At 39.4% G+C, this 17,632-nt stretch overlaps 1 protein-coding gene across 1 annotated transcript in view; it reads right to left on the reverse strand.

The window, feature by feature from the left end:
* Nucleotides 1-1,052: 1,052 nt before the first annotated feature.
* The window catches only part of PRKAR2A (protein kinase cAMP-dependent type II regulatory subunit alpha), a 92,556-nt gene continuing 75,976 nt past the window's right edge, over nt 1,053-17,632 (reverse strand). The window contains exons 6-11 of the mRNA XM_035106818.3: nt 15,194-15,347; nt 12,318-12,419; nt 11,413-11,487; nt 10,657-10,722; nt 8,187-8,325; nt 1,053-5,410 (exon numbers count right to left, since the gene is read on the reverse strand). Of these exons, the coding sequence (XP_034962709.1) occupies nt 5,277-5,410; nt 8,187-8,325; nt 10,657-10,722; nt 11,413-11,487; nt 12,318-12,419; nt 15,194-15,347 (670 nt within the window). The 3' untranslated portion in view covers nt 1,053-5,276. The remainder of the gene's footprint in view (nt 5,411-8,186; nt 8,326-10,656; nt 10,723-11,412; nt 11,488-12,317; nt 12,420-15,193; nt 15,348-17,632) is intronic.

The raw sequence follows: 17,632 nt of genomic DNA on the forward strand, positions 1-17,632 counted from the left end.
AATCATTTTTGACAAAATTAAACTTTAACGTAATTATTACCTTTATTCCTTGCATTTCTTTCCTCTCTGATGTTACTGCTTACTTTTCTTCTTCCTTCTCTTGAGACAGACAAATGCCAACCAGCCAGGCAGCCAGAAACACCCACACCCAACTTAGGATATTATTTCATGCAGCTGGGGGATTCTAATGCACTGAAGTTTATGCCTTATGATTCATAAATCGACCCTCTATAATAGCTACAGTTTCCCCTACAGATAAATTTATAACTTAAAAAAACCCCTACTGTTCTGTAACCTTCATTTAGTAGCCAGACACTGAACGAGTTACTCCACCTGCACAGTTTAATGATTCGTCCGGCATAAAAACCCAAATGCACATTCTGGAGAGAGAAAGTAATATGTAAAAAAGGGGGGGGGCATGTGGGCTTGGGAAGAACAATTGAGTTAGTAAGCCAGGTGTTCAACCTAAGTTGGGAATAGTGCAAGACTGACTTTTGAAAGCTTCTCTATGACTGTGGGGGCTAGAAATAGTAATAATAATTATTTGTTTATTCCCCGCCCATGCAGCTTTTCCTGTCTGGCATGCTAGCTTCCCGTTTGCAAGGAGTCTGACATGCAAGAGCATTTGAGCACCTGTTTCTGACCTGCAACCCAAGTGATCTCAGGGGGGCTGCACTGGGTCAGGGTACTGGTCCATCCAACCCAGAACTATGCACTCTGCCTGGCAATGATTGCCCGGGGTATATCGGACTGAAAGGTCTTTCCTAGCACCTGCCACCTGAGACTTTTTAAACTGGAGATGCCAAGAATTTGACCAGGGACCTTCTCTGCATGCAAAGCATGCCTTCTTCCACTATGCAATGGTCCTTCCTCTCTCCCCAAGAGTTATTGCCCCAAGCAGCCATGGCCTTTCAGTATTGCCTGTATTCAGTACTGCACATGGCCCAAGCGGAATTGTCTCTCTTCATTTGTAAGTGTGGGCAAGGATCACGCTCGCTGAAGTTTAAAAAGCAGACTAAGACACACAAGAAGGTAATCAGGAAGGCTGGACATGGCATGTCAGGTTTTATTAGTCGGAAGTGTAGTCAAACCCCAGATCAGATTGACACCAGCATCTCGTATGGCGGGTGCACTCTCCCCCACCTTGGGCAATACTATAGTGCAAGAACTGATCCCTCTGCAAATCTGCCCACACTTTTTGAAAACAAAAAAACAAAAAAATAATAATCAAATATTAGCTGTAAAAATGAGTTAAAACAGGCCCCTCCCCAACAGATTTAAAAAAAACCCAAGAGAACATCCCACATACTTAATGCAACAGAACTCATCATAACCAGTTTGTGGAATTCTCACAGGCAAGACACATTTACAGCACTTGGAGCCTTGAGGTAGCGTTTTTAAGCAAAATTGAAATTACCTTTGTGACCGGAGAAAAGCATTCATAGCACATGGTTTAAGCTTTAGATAGGCTCAGAAAATGTGTGCCACGTGCCTAAGAGATTAGGGACCGTTTCCTGCTTCCTGGGTGATAAAGGCGCAACATAGCCCTAAAGCCTGTACAGGGAGAAACCACACAGAGAGAAGGCCTCTTCAAATGAATCATGTGGTTGAGCAACTGGAACACACTGACGTCACCAGCAGTACTCACAACAAAATATAACGGGGGGACCAGACCCAGAAAAGTTGTATTTTTTGGCAAGACCAGTATACAAATGCATGTCAATAACAACTGAAAAGAAAATGGCATTTAAAGGGGTTTACCTTTTCTCCTCTGCAAACCTGCATTTCACATATCAACATTTCGTTTCTTACATACATTTAGTGAAATTTGTGCTGTGACATTAACAGAAGTATAACACAGGGACACTGCAGGCTCTTCCTACCAGCCTCAAAAATGACAAGCAGAAAGCTGTGTTGTTGGTGTTGGTGTTGTTTTAAAAAAATGACCATATGAAGATATCTCAATCTCATTGGCCACTTTGATGCTGAGTTCTCTTATTAAAGCTAGACATCACCAGTGATCGTACACAAACTATTCGCAGATTTCTTCCCCCCCCCCTTGATAAAGAGCAATACCAGAAGCAGAAACAAAATTCTTAAAAATACGTTCAAATGTCATAAGGAGTTAATGCAGCTATGGTAAAGCAGTGATCCAAAAAATGGGAGTTGAACCACTCTCGGTCAATATTGCTAGACTCCAGGGAGATTGGGGATGGAGGCGTGAAGGGGAAATAGTAGATGCCAACATGATTCATCCAAGTATCTTTCACTCTAAGTATTTTACAACACATCATTTTACAATAGCCAAATCATTACCACTCAGACAAATAAAAAATGGTTCATTTTAAAAGTAATGTTGATGTCTTCAGTGCGAGGAGCAATCCACCCGGCTACAAACTGGACTTGTATTTAAATCCAGCCAAAGAAAGAAGAGTGTCCTCCTTGAATGTTCAGCTGGAATTCCCACACAACTTATCACAGGAACACCAGAAAATTGTGGCTCTTGATAGTGATTCGTATGACCAGTCCACCATCCATAAACACACAGAGATTAATCAGTTTTGCACAGAAAGGAACGTCCAATTTTGGGATTGTGCATTTGAGCCCTTCAACATGCCTGCTTTCAGAAAAGTATAGAAAATTATTTTCAGCGGGTAGTCTATAGATCAGTATAGCTAGTCTGGCCCTCACCCACTCTACTTCCTGTAAAGCCATCTCCCGTCCCTGTCATTTCTTTCTAATGCAGAATCCTCTTCAAGTCTCCAACAAACAGAACCCCAGAAAGTGTTACTTCAGCTTGGCCAGGTTGAGAAGGTGCCATTTTGAGTAACCTGTTAAGAACTATAAAGCAATGTTATATAGGACAAACACAAAAGCCTGCAGGGTTCTAGTGAGTAAGTGCCCAGCATAAGAAGGGAAGGCCTCTACTGACTGGAAACTGTGGGTCTAGAAGGAATTTGGCTCACCTGAAATTTGACAAAATATTAAGGAAAACTTGAGAATGGCTTGAATGCATACCTGCTCAACTCAGCTTACAAAGGCTCCACAGTGACCTTTTTCAACCAATCCCCTTATTTAGATCCACAACCTAAAAGAAGTTTACACACTGAAAATCCTACAATGAAAAACAATATCTTTGGTGTAAAATCTTAAAATGAATGAAGCATATTTTGCTTCTGGGCTGTTGCAACTGTAGCAAACCTGTCTCCTACAAGCAGAGAATGCACAGCTGAAATGGAGGTGTTGGGGGAAGAAACGCAGGATACAATCACCAGAGCTTGGACGTCTTTTCCATTGGCTTTCATTACATTAAAAAAGTCCTTTTGCCTTCAAGCTAGTACAGTATCATTCCCTGATTCAACAACATATTAAAATTATGTCTTAAATTGCTAATGTAAAAACATAAAAATGAGACAAACTGGGAAATGGCTACTAACTATGAGCTAATTTGTGGTTTAGATCTGTGGCATTGCCAAGAAGGAGGAATTATGAAATGGTGGAATTATTTCAGGTTTAAATGGCTGGGCCACAATGATTAAAAGGTTTTAATCTATCATTGAAAATCCGTAATTAGTGAAAAATCTCTCTCCAAAATAGTCATGTTTATAACACACTGAGAAACACTGAAAATGAAATAGTCAAAGCAAAATGACTACTTACAGGTTCCAAAACTTTTCTCTTAAGAATGTTCTTTCTAATGCTATAAAGAGAATCGTTTTAAAATCTAGTTGCTGTAGATATAATACTTGGATAACATTTAATCCAGATTTTGGCCGAGATCAAACATAGTGAGAGCAGGAGGCCCCACAAGCAAGAGGGCTTTTCCTTCCTCTCTCCCAAAATCTGCTCCGGAGGGTTGGGGGAATTGCCAGAGCAGATTTTTTTTGGGGGGTGGGGGGTGCACAAGGGATGAAATGAGGGAGACGAGGAACTCCAAGTTCTATTGTGCAAGTAGATTTTCATTGCACAGGTGATGAACATCACTGGATGGTGCCAATTATTTTAAGTAAGCAAGAAGATACTTTTTTAAAAATATGCTGCTGACTTAGCAAGTGTTTTGGAGAAATGTAATTAACTGAATCCGAGCTCAAAGATCCCTCCAGCCACAATATCATTGTCCAGGGAGTGAGATTTTTTCATTTTAGGTTTCTTTTCTTTCTTTTTTAAAGAAATCATTCTCGTTTGAAGTAAGTTTCCAAAAAAGATTTAGCAAACAGACTTGGCAACTGGAAAGTGTATACTAATTTTGTTAAAGAATGCTGTAAAATATTACTGTAGAAGGGAGCCCCTTAAGTACATAAATATAAGTTACCCCAAAAACAAAAACAAACCAACCCTCCTTAAAAAAAGAGCATTAAAACGGATTCTGCGCAAGGCAGTGCCATGCAAAATTGAAGTGTATAAAGAATCCCCACAAAAGGAACTTGAGTTACGCACTTCTGTTTCCCATCAGACCACAGATTAAGTCTTAATCAAGAAAACAGGTGAACTTTTGGAGGACAATATTGTTGCAACACTTCTGGCCACTGGATCCCTTGACCTAATATTCAAATTCACCATAGTCTAAAAATATTTTAAAAATACTAATTCGTTTTCTGCTAGATACTGCTCATAATTCAGTATTTTGCTTCATTATTCATCGACCCTTGGACCCAGAAGCTTTAGAAGCTACAGTACCTGCTATTTCCAGCAGATGGCAGGGAAACCTCAGAACTCGCAAGCTCCAAAATCTTCCCGTGCCCTTGACATTACCAACTATTTCAAATCCAAGTACAACATCTGTATTAAAAGCAGATTGATACTCTGTCAGGGGGAGGAAACGTCAAAAGGAAGATACTGTAAGGAGGTAGCTGTCCCTGAAAGAAAGAAGGAAGAGCCACCTGCTATTCCAAATCACAATTACAAAGTTTTCTCTCGCAATGATTTTTTTTAAAACAAGAACAGATAAGAGGGCTCCACATCTTTCGTATCAGGCACTTGAATTGTTGGAGAGACATGCCATTCTGAATCAAGCAAAGTGAAAGGAGGATTAAGAGACTCAGCAGTAAGCTAGGTCTAATAATGAAATTTCAGCAGCAGCAAAGCAGAGGCCTGGAGCAAACCTTGACCTGTCCAGCTGTGCTGAGACCTATGTAGGTTTCTAAAAAAAAATGCCCAAGAAGACACCAACAGCCACTGTCCTATAGTGTCCTTCTTTCATTTGTGTGGTGCTGCGCTGTTGCTAATAGGAGACTTTTCTGTGTCTTGAACTGAGAAGGCACTAAGGTACTCTGTGCCTAATTGCCTGGATGTGTCAGGTCCAAGCTAGAACCAAACAACGCTACCAGCTGCTCTTCGTAATGGGTTATATTCCTCTTCATAATGTCCATGCAGGGCCCAAGTAACCTTTCGAATGCTTGCACATCCATAACTGCACAGAAACACAGGGAGACATGGAAAGAATGCATCAAAAGAGGCTTCAAGGGAAATCCCCGCCCCCACCCGCCCCTCCAAAGAAACTGGCAGCAGAACAAGTGAACCAGGAAAACAGGGAGACATTGTTCCTGGAAGTTTTTATGGTTGCTCCAAGAGCAGCCACCTGTTTTAGGGAAGTTTTTAATGTTTGATGTTTTAGCGTGTTTTTAATATTCTGTTGGGAGCCGCCCAGAGTAGCTGGGGAAACCCAGTCAGATGGGCAGGGTAGAAATAATAAAATTTATTATTATTATTATTAGTTTGAACTGCTGCATCAGCAGCATGTTAAGTCACATGGACAGAAGGAAAGTGGCAAAGTTGATCCGAAGGATGGATCCTTTCCAAATCAGATCATTTCTCCTTCTTCAAGGGAAACCACTTTTCACAGACCACAAACCTTTGCCTGGTATTGCTATTTACTGTGGATCCCAAGGCTATTCCAGAAATGTATCTAATTCTAGGCTGTAGGCCGCATCCAGCAGAATGAACAGAAAACAAAGCCAGTGAGAACAAGCTGGCTTGTTATTAACAAGCTGGTTTCCAAACTTCTCACCAACATAACATCAGAGAAACCTCAGCATACAAATCAAGAAAACAATTCTGTGACTGAATCTGTTCTCTGCTAGCTGACACCCAAGCAAACACAGAGCCAAACTGGAGAGCAACGTTTCTGAAATCAATATACCTCCAGTATCAGAGTCAATACGCTTTTAAACATCATTGGTAGGGAACATGAATGAGAGAGGCCTTTGTTGGTTGTGTATCTGACTGAAACTTACTGATGGGAAGAGACGGCCTTCTTGGTGTCTCCCTTAATGTCTTCTGGACACCAGGCTTTTTAATCTTTCATATTGCTCTTTTAGATTTCAACTGTTTTACAATTTTACCACTGTATTGTAAACAACCCTGGAATTCTTTTTTTTTTTAAACATAGCTGAACAGGATATAAATTTACAAAATAAAAATGAAACTGAACGCCCTTGTCAGATTTTGAAGCAAACTGGAAGGAACTGATTTCAACTAGGATAACCTGTGATTTAAGTACCGTATATAATTCTATGTTGCTTTATCTCCAAAACGTAAAACACATCAAGAAATTTGTAAACCACTTTGTTACCAAGCCACCAGGCACCCACTGGTTTTGCCTTCTCTCCATTCTGCAAAGTCAGAGGATTTAATAAATGTGTTCTGGAGAACACCAGAGTTCCTTGGAAGCTTGTTAAGAGATTCAAGAATATCAAGGACCCTGAATGTTGGCTTGCCTGCCACTACTGATCTTCCTGTGCAACATGAAGCTGGTTATGTTCTAGCCGGGGGTACACCTTTATCTGAATGGGACACTAGTGAGGCTCAACAGTTGTGATGTGGACTGGCTGTGTTCAAATACTATTCTAGACCAAGGTTTAGTGCTATGAGCACGAGCTGGAAGCCCAAGTGAAGTTTCGGGCTCACACACTTTCCTCTGCACAGGCAGAGGGATTTCACAAGCATTTAGTTTCAGTTTCATAGACTACTTGCCATGTGAAACAACTGTGTGGTATATCACAAACTCTAGCTTCAAAACAAGCACACTTTAAACTGTGGGTTATGAAACTGTCATGTTTAAATAATCTGTGATAAACCACAATCTCTGGATTATATTAACAGTTACAATTCCCGATTTTAAATGACAGCTCACTTCCTCTTGAGCAGATAATAAAGTTTCAAGGGAACTTTATAAATACTGATATCCTTAGATAACTCTGTTGGTTAACATGACCCCTTCACTATGGGGCCTTGGGTGTCAAGTAAAGACTATCTTTTCACCTAGGCTTTTGAAAATAATTGCTCAGGTGAGGGTTTTTATAAAGACCACTGCAGTTTGTATTGTTGTTATCTAAAACAAAGCTGCATTGCTGTTCATCAATGTTTACTTAACTCTTTGCTTTTTATGGTTGGAAACCTGAATTTTCTTGTTTTAACTGATTTTCTATAAACTGCCCTGGGATTTTAAATTGATGGCTGGTTTAAAATAATAAATAATATAATGCTAGAAAGTAATTACAGTGTGTTCATTCCATCTACGACTGACTTGGTTCACTCACAAGTCAGCACATTTGACCATAAAACTGAAGTCCATTCATTGTCTCCTATTATGGAAACGAATATAGTCGTTCACCCAAGATAAGAGTGAAGAATCAGGAAACTGTAATTTTACTAGGCATCACTGACTGAACTTCCAAGTTACCATCTTGGATGAAGAAATCAAGGCATCAAGTTCACTTAGGATTCAAATTGTGTAAACAGGCCCAAACACAGGTACTTGCCAAGGAAATAAAACAAATCTTTGGAAACAAATCCTTGCATAGCACATCTTCTGCTAGCAATCTTCTAACCAACTGGGATCACCAAAAAGCTATGCAGTGGGTCAACTCAAACATCACAATTATAACATATTGGACCCTTTAAGAAAGATGCTGTCCTATTTTCAAGATTTTCTTCACAGGGAAAAGAGCTAGAAACTCAATGGAACAGATTTTCTCGCTGGTGGTGCTAAGGTATTTTATTCTGTGGACCGCCCTGGAATCTCTTGATGAAGGGCGGTATATAAATTTAATAAGTAGTAAGTAATAATAATAATGAGGTACCCAAACAGAAAGATTATGGATCCAAACGGAAGTGTGGAGGAAATGGAGCCGCTGATGGTACTTGATCAGATAGAACACACACAAGAAGAGAGAAAGAGTTCTTACCTAAACATTTGACCTCCCCAACTGCATAGGCAGAGGCTGCTCTGGGTTTGTTGGTAACAAGTGCAAGTTCTCCAAAATACTGTCCTTTTTCACATCGAGCAATCTCCACCTCTTGGTTTGCGTCCTTTCCTGTGACGGTCTGCATTAGAAGCATAACACTTGGAAGTGATTCTTGTTTATGGACGTAAGATGGCATTGAAAGCGTTCCCCGTCAAACCCTTCTGTGCAGCAACACTACTTGAGTGCCCTGCTGTCCATTCCATGACTATCAGACTGAAGTATCACAAACTACAGAGGCTTTTCTGTGGTGGTGCCCTCATTGTAAAGCTCTGCTCTCAAAGAAGGCTGGAAGGCAGCAATGCCTACATTTTTTTGAAGTTGGCACACACAGTATTTATTTCAACAGGACTCTGAGGAATGAGGTCGGTCCAGCTAGGACCCATACAATGATAACCGTTTTCTAAAAAATATTATTACATTGATATTGAAACTATTGATTGATTTCACTGTTACCTAGAGGATTCTGTACAGTTATGTTTGGAGGAATTAAAGTAAAACAGATTCTCTAAGGGAAAGTGCCACTGTAAGAGGCAAGTTCTGGGTGTTCTAGCATACTATTTGCACAGCAGTTCTCTCAGCTATGACACCTATCCACTTAAATCAAGGCTGACTTAACAAGAGGCTTTGCCCCTCAATACATCTCTGCAGCTGCATAATGTGAACATGGATTTCACTCAAAAGCAATAAGTGCGCTGCTGAGAAGGCAAAGCACTAAGGTATTGAAAATTGCTTTTTTGTTGACTGCATTCTATTACTGCTCCATTGGGAAACATAATATTTTTTTGTTGATAGCCAGGGTACATTGTGACTGTTAGCATATGGCATAATTCATATGAAAAACTTCTGGCATGATGGCCCAAAGCAGATTTAACAGTAGGAGTGGGACATGGGTTCATGCACACCCTTTCTCCTCCTCTCTGCTGTACAAACACTTCCTCCTTTCCCTTGCCTGTAGGTTACAATGCAACAATGCTAAGAACACTGAGCTTTTAACAAGAGGTGTGCACAAGCCATAAGCTTTGGTCTGCACCGTTTCAATGCTTCAGAAAACAGCCCAATTGGACTCAAGACCTATTTAACGGCTGTGTGATTCAGATCTGAATTTCAAACCAGATTCAGGAAAATCAAAGCTAACCACTATTTTGAGAAATTAAAAAATGTGATAAACTTTTTAAAACAGAATTGGATAAAAGTTGCAGGCATATTAGCTGCGCCTGGCAAGATAAAACATCAGTTAATTTCATTGTACACAGGTTGTACATTGACAATAAAGGTATTATTATTATTATGCTAATTTCCACACAAATTTATTTATCCAGGAATTTTTTAAAAAACTAAATTAGATTACATTTGCAGGCTTGGTAGCTCCTTCTGAGGGGATAAATACTGCCAAATTTCTGTATGTGAACCAGCCCCAACCTCTCACTTATGTATATTATTTCCTTCACAATGAATCTAAATGACCAATTCACATAGGACAATTCCTATGTATTTTTAGTACCATTTCATACATAACTTTCCTTCTTATACTAAAATTATTTCTGTAAGGTGAAACTAATTAAGAAAGCTATGTATAGAAAATGTGCCTATAAAAATGTATGTCTAGAATATACGTTTTGTGACAAGTGACACATGCGTGGATTGGTCACACGTACCGGTAAGTGTATATGTTTCATTCCTACACAGAGAATACTGCTGTACAAAAATGACATCCTCTGTAGATTAGCCCTGAACTCTCTCCCTGGTACTGTACATTAACCTTTTCCCATTCAAATGCATATTAACTGCTTTCTTTTAAACTCGTTTTCACAAATCCATGTGTGTGCAAGGTAACACGGAAGCAACAGCAATCTCTCATTACATTTCCCCCTATATTATTAAGTCTTGAGAATTCACTTGCAAAGGCAATTCCTCAACTGGAAATTACAACCAAACTAACACAGACCATAAGCAAAGTCACACTAAATGCAGAAGAGGGAGACCAAACCTCTTCTTCCCATAGAAATAGATTTTTAGGCTTAATCGGTGTTTGGTTTTTTTATAAAAAAAAACCTAGTCTGTACTTTCTTTAAAGATGCATATATAATGTCAGAGGGATTCCTTTTCACAACAGGATAATTTAGATTTTCATACCAGTGTATTTTTCTAACTATGGCAATCCACAGCTTGAAGGCTTTGCAGTGGTCTTGCTCATAGCCTACATGAACTTTTGGTGTCCTAAGAAACTGTTAATACCTTCACACAACTGCTTCCCTCCATCCTCCCGCCCCAATAGTAACTTTAGAGTAAAATAAGTAGCAGTTCTTATAGCAAGATTCCTGAAAATGATTGCTTTTTACTGGTCATTTTTTATTGATATTTGTATTTACTAAATTTTAACCAATCAGCACCACAACGTATTTGAACTCACCTTGCTTTTAATCAAGATTTTTACTTCACCAGATTCTACAATGTAAAAGCTGTCTGCCTTATCACCCTGTGAAGACAAGAAGTTGTTTTCAGATTTGTTTTCATTTTCTGAAACTGTTCAGCCCACCGACTGGGGTGGTGGTGTTCCACTGCTTTACTGTTTCATTGAAAAATTTGTGTTTCATAAGTTCATTAGCAGCAACAAATGGATGCCATGTGCAAATCAAATATTAGACAAGCTTAACGGTTTTGAAGTTGTTAGCTTTGTTTACTAAATACACATAAACATACTAAATTATCTCTCTCTGGGGCGTTTTCTGATGTAAATTTTCCTAAGTTGCATTGGGGGGGGGATTCCAATTCAAAACCTCACTGGTACAAATACTGGCATCAAACCACAATTGTGCTAAGTTCCTGAGTGTTCCTATAAAATGCAAATAACAGGACAGAGGGAAAACAAAAGATCCAGGTTGAATGACAAATAAGTACATCAGCAGAAGCATGAAGTGCCACAGCAATACCACAGCACTTTGGTCAAGGAAAGAAGAAAGGTGCACATAAATGGCCACACTGCTTAAAACTCGAACACCAGTCCCCCTAAAGGCTTATATTCATTTTACTTTCTGTATGCTCGTTTGGGTAACATAAGTAGGTATGATCCGCTAAAACAAGGAAGAACAGTTCATGCTGATAATGAAGTCAAGGTAAACCTGACATTACGATACGAGTGTGTTGTGGAAGAATGGTGTACACATACCTGAGCAATGATACGCTCCCCATCTTGAAACGTTTTCTCCCCTATTACATCAACAATTTTCATTCGCTCTGCAGGCTGGAACAGAAAGAGAAAATGAATTCCACCTCCCATAATCCTTCCTCCGGCATAACCTAACCAAATGCTATAACAAGGTGACCAAAGTGCCGCTATGTGGATATCTTAAACCCTTCCCACAGTATTATTTGCATAACTTCGTTCCAAAACAGCATTGCAGTTTATTGCCAATAGGCTGTTCACCCATTCACTGTTTTTTGTCACCCACGCTTGCCCTCAACCCTACTCCTTCCACTGCTTCCCTTAGTTCTGGCAGCTCAAAGAAAGTCTGCTTCTCCATCCCTCCCCAAATCATGAAACTGGACACAGCAATTGATGCGTGTTGTTGCTTCTAGTATACCTGAAAGCCAAAGAGAAACAGCAGTGACAACCACAAAAGCGCCACATAGAGCTCTTTTGCCTTCATTTTAAATTAGTAACTAGAAAGGCAATAGGGAGAACCACACAGGCAGCTCTTGGTGACAGCATTTATTAAGCTGCCAGCTAGCTCAAGTCATCATTCTGAAGGTTCCATTAGCATCTTCCCATTAGAATCCCTTTAATATTGGGAACAGAGCCATACAAAGCCTCAAGAGCTTGGCATAGTTTGTCCCACATAATTTGTCCTCTCCTCACCTTGGGAGAATTCGCCAGACAAGTAGCAAGGCTGGCTGAAATAGTTAATGTAGAAATACAGCACGGTTCTAAAAGAGTTGCTGTTACAAGTCCTATCCAAGCCTGGCAGGCTCAGCCACCCACCGAATATTTACAATGCTGAAAAGTTAAGTATAGCAGTGCCCCAAATCAATATTAATCATTCTTTATGGGTCAGCTCCAACAAAATACATTACCTCCAGTGACTTAAGGATGGGTACTGACTCAATGAATAGTTCATACGTCTTCCTTTTCCTTGCATTGTTTTTCACAATAATTCTTCTGAACGTCACTCGATCCTTTAAGAAGCAGCATTAAAGTGTAGGTTATTTACCCTGACAACTTCTATCTGAATTAGTCAAACAAGGACCTCGTCAATAGAAACAAGGAACTCACCCCTGTAAAGTTATAATTATGTTTCAATTCTTTGTAAGAAGTGTCACATTTTTTTCTAGTCAGGGCTCTGGTACTAGCTTTTGAAATGTCCACACAGTAATGTTAATACTGGAGAGGAAACAGGAAGAGAGAAGAGAGGGGGAAATGGCTCTTTCCTAACCTGGTTTCTCTACATGCACTTTGACTGATGCAGAGGATACATTCAAAAACTGCTTGTTGAAAATGAGCAAACATTTATTTAGCTCAGCTCACCCATTAATTGCATACTAAATATGGAATTAAAATGTCCACATGAAATTTGCCAACCTTTCTGCAAATCCACATAAGGCAGTTCACAGTTTAAGATGGCAGCTTGCCATTTGATAAAAGCAATACATTTAAGGGAAAGGGATAGAAAAGGAAGAGGAAATTAAATTCAGGCCCAATGCCCCCTGCACAGGAGTATGCTGGGAGAAGAAAAGCCAAATGGCAAGTTATCTCAGCCACAATAATAGAGGAAGCATCATCATCTCAGATGCAGCTAGCTGGGATGGATGATGGAGACAATTTGGGGTAGGCGGGCTAAATGTATATTAAGCATAAAAATCAAACAAATGAGAAACCTGCACCACATGTTTACCATCTCTGCCTTAATGCCATACTGTTATTCTTTTAACAGTTTTTAATGTTTTATGTACACCACTTAGAAATTCTCAATATTAAGCAATATATAAAACCCTGAAATACATAAACTCCTGAGAAGACCAGCTCGACCCTGCTTTCCTAGTTACTGATAATTACATTTAAAAAATGCACTCAAATATCATGGAACTGTAGCCCTGGAAATTGCTTAAAAACTGAAAGGAAAACTATTCTGAAAACAGCCAGTCTCTGAAACAAAAACAATTGCTTGGATAAAGAAAAGAAAGAGTGTATTAATATGTTTGGAAAGGAAGAATTCATTTGCAGCTGGATATATAGCTATGTTATATTTGCAGAAACAGTAAACTGTACACTGGAGCAATAGAAGACAGAATTTGTAATGGCTGTGCAATAACTACAGAAAACAGTAATTCAGTTTCCCATTTTTGTCAGCACAGGCTTGCAATGCTGCTCATGTTTAATTTCTCTAGCGTACGGCAGTGGTGGGGAGAGCCTGTCATTCAAGAATGCCCCCAGGGCCTAATAAGCAGCTATGAGACAAAGTAAGGTAATTGAGAAAGCTGCTCCAGCATGATGGCAGCATTTCGGGAAAGGAAAGAGACATGGGAAAGAGAATCTCTGGGAAGCTGAAAGCAATGTAGATAATCAAGGAGAAACCTAGTTTACGTCCAAGAAAAAAAACATGTTGAGGGCATGGGCAATGAAACTGTTTTCATTTCTTTTCAACATTTTGGTCACTCGTTTTTAAAAGGGATTCACAAGTAACATCATGCATCTGATAAAGTGCTACCTTTTGTTTTGCCCTCCTCTAATCAATAAACTCTCATGGTATAACATATTTAGTATCAATTACTTAGATGGTCATTTCCATCTAACAGCAGGGGAAAGTGGTGGCAAATGACCAAGCCCACAATGGAGGACGCACCTGCTTAGTGGTGTACAGCGTTTGATCAAAGCCATCCCTATCAGACGGACTTAATACTAGTTGCCATGCAGCTTGGTAGATACAGCGTACATACACATAATCCATGACGCTTCAAAGGGTTCTATGACGTCAGAGCACCCAAGGCAAATTATTGCAGGGAACTATGAAGTGATCACAGATTAGCAGCTGCAGATTAGTGCTAGAAGGGAAGTTCCTCAATTTGTAAGTGTATCCCAGAAAAAGCAGCAATGCGCTCAGTCAGCTTTGGGAACCGCACTTCAGGAACCCTTTGCACTCCTCCTCTTGGGGAGAAGAGAATCTATAAAGGCACCTTCCAACTCCATATGTAGGTATATCAAAGCCGGTGTGCAAGAGATGCAGTTGTTCACTGGAACCAAATAACTGGTATATTTAATACTAGCAGGGATCTAAATAATTGCATTTCTAGTTTGACATGCCAAGGGGACTTTGGCCTTTGTTTCTTGAACAGCAGTCCCTGGTGCTGCATGTCAAATAACTTTGGAAAACGAGGATTTCAAAAGCTGTTTGCAATATGACATGGATATGTGTGAGCAGAAAAAATAAAAAAACATTTTCCACTAGGCATGGAACCAAGACTACCAAATACTCCCTTAAGCAATATCAGCCATCTTGTTTTTTACATGCTGCCTTAGGTAATTTTTATTGGAAAGGCAAATAAGCTCAGTAAGATGAAATTAAACGAATTAGCCAGCAGTCAGTACTGTCAGTTCCCAGTCCACTTTATGTGGTAAAGAAAAGGACTGGTGTTTAGAAAACAGTCCACCAATAACGTAAAATCTCTCACAAGGAAGTGACTATCTGGTACAGAGAGCCTTTCGTACAGAAAGCGAGTTCTCAGAAATGAATTATGTGAAGCGACAGCATAGCTAGCTAGCTTAACAGCTAAATGGCCAAGGCTACAGTAGATCTAATATACACAAATTTGAAAATAATAGATAGCAAGCCATGCCAAAACCAGGAATAGCATAAAGCCATTGGAGAGGGACAACATCTGATAAACATAATGCCTGTAATAGTACAACAAACAAAATGTGAGTAATTTTCCCACTATGCCCCAAATAAACTTACCAATCCCCAAAGGGATCCTTCTGTTGTGGCAACAATTGTCGCAGCTCTAGGAGTGTTGTACATCAACGCCAGTTCCCCAAAACTGCCATGATTATCGTAGCGGCCAACACAGCGAGTTTGGCCATCTCGTGTTACAAAAATATCATACAATCCCCTAGAATGATGGGAAAACAAACACCATGGGCATTAGACCAAATATAACACTGCTTAAAAAACTCCAACTTTGGCAAGAACACAAGCAAGGAATAAAATAAGATGGTTTCCGAATCTCTCCTCTGTGGTTTGGAGCGAATATACCCTGCCAACATGTATCCTGATCTGCCCTCAAAATAACTTGGCTATTTCCTTTTCACTGTGTTAGGCCTTTATTTGGAATTCCTTTCCTCTTGTAAGTACTATATATATTTATAATTTGCAAAATATCGTATATTTTTTATTTATTGCTCTTGGAATAATATTTTGAAGTGGGTCCCTATTATTTCTGTTTTACAGATGAGGAAATTTAAGCAAATAAAAAAATTACTTGCTCAGAAGGCACACATTAAGTGAACAGTTGAGATGGGATAGTGATATATGCCTTAGAAGAAATATGTTAACATATCTCAGTGTCTATCAGTGATGTAGAGACTTTTTTTTCCATGGAAATGCTTCTGTTTCATAAACTCTAAGTATGAATGCCAACTGGAAATGGCAGTTTCAAAGCTTTTAGTTTTTTGAAATAAAATAAGATATGCCAAATTAGATCACAATCTATGCTACTAGAGAAATTTCTGATGCAAACTGAAAACTACCCTAAGCAAATTATCCTGTACTCAAATGACAGCAGTCGTCCATGAGACTTAATTTTGACCCCTAATGGTTAAATTTTCCAGCTACTTAATCATTTAAAATACTACTAATTATGATCTGGTGTTCCCTTTATCTCAAGTGCCAGTCTAGGTTTGTCAAATTCTGTATGTACCATTCGGGGGGGAAACCTGCATGGGAGCCAATTACAGTATTTATATCTCACTATCACTCCAACTGCCAGGCTTACACACACACACACACACACACACACACACACACACACACACACACACACACAAGCTGTGACAATGTCTTGAGATATACTGAAGAACATTTTGTAATCTGACAACCTTAAATCTGACCTCTTCCCCAAGGTACCATGCTATCCTAATAAAAGACACTAGCACAGAAAGGATTATGATCTATCGCTACAAAAAGAGCAATGTTACTACTGGGCCCCTAGAGGATTTTGTGTCTTCAAAGGGTTTTAGGCTGAAATGGGCATGAAGTTGTCAGAGTTTATTTATTAACTAAAACTTTATTTTAGAACAGCAGTGTCCAACTTTCAACTTGAGTCGAAGCCATGAAGCAAACTTCCAAGACACCTACAACAGTTTTATAGCTGGTCTAGTTCAGTGCGGCTGCTGCTGGATAATACAGCTCTTAGCATGCAACTCTCACAACTCCAAGTTAGGATTGTTGATGTCTATGTATTAAACTGCAGATTAGAGGGAAGAAAGCATGCTATCCAACTAAGTTCAACCTGGAGTAGACACACTGAAATAAATGCACTAAAATTAATGACGTCTGTGCACGACTAATATAACTTTGATACTACAATATTGCCATGTGCTAATTGCTGAAGCTTTAATGTTAAAGACATTAACATTTTGGGAGAACTCTACTTTAAAAGGCACTCATCCTATTGCGTAAGTGACAAGCTAAACAATACCAACTGGTTATATTTTGCACACAATTTTTATTCTATAGGATTATGAGTATGCAATGTTTTCCCTTTATAAAAAAGTTAATTTTTCACACATTTTCAGCAAAATGCAAGAAAAGGAAACACGTGAAAGTTGTCATCACTGGAGAACAATACATAAATTGGCTCCTGACAAACATGTCTTAAATATATCACTGATTACATTTGTACATCATGCTCAACCATAATTTAGCAAGAAATGCAATCCTATAGGTTACCACAGCAGAGACAACAGTAGTTAGGCTATCCCTGTCCAGATAGGAGTGCAGCTGGGCCACCATCTGAAGTTGATGGAAGGCACTCCATGCCACTGAGGCCACCTGAGCCTCAAGCAACAGCTTGTTTAATTAAAACTAACCATAGTTAATTAAGGTTAGCCACAGTTTCAGTTCCAGATGACTGACAAGCTGTGAATAATCAAACATTGAAGCAAAAGCTTCTGAGCTCCTCCTTCTGGTCATGCAAGGGGAAGAAACCCAAGGCTCACTGTGACTTCTTTCCACTTGTGCATGTAGCACCGAACTATGGTTTAGTGTGGTATGCATAGACACTGTGTACTTATGATAAAAAAAGCAAATCTCTATGTGGAACAAATTCTAAAACCCAATGGCATGTGAACTAGCCAAGCAGTATTTGAGACTGATGGACATACTAAAGGACAAGTT

This window comes from Zootoca vivipara, chromosome 2, assembly GCF_965207765.1.
Source record: "Zootoca vivipara chromosome 2, rZooViv2.hap1.1, whole genome shotgun sequence".
NCBI classification, from domain to species: Eukaryota; Metazoa; Chordata; class Lepidosauria; order Squamata; family Lacertidae; genus Zootoca; species Zootoca vivipara.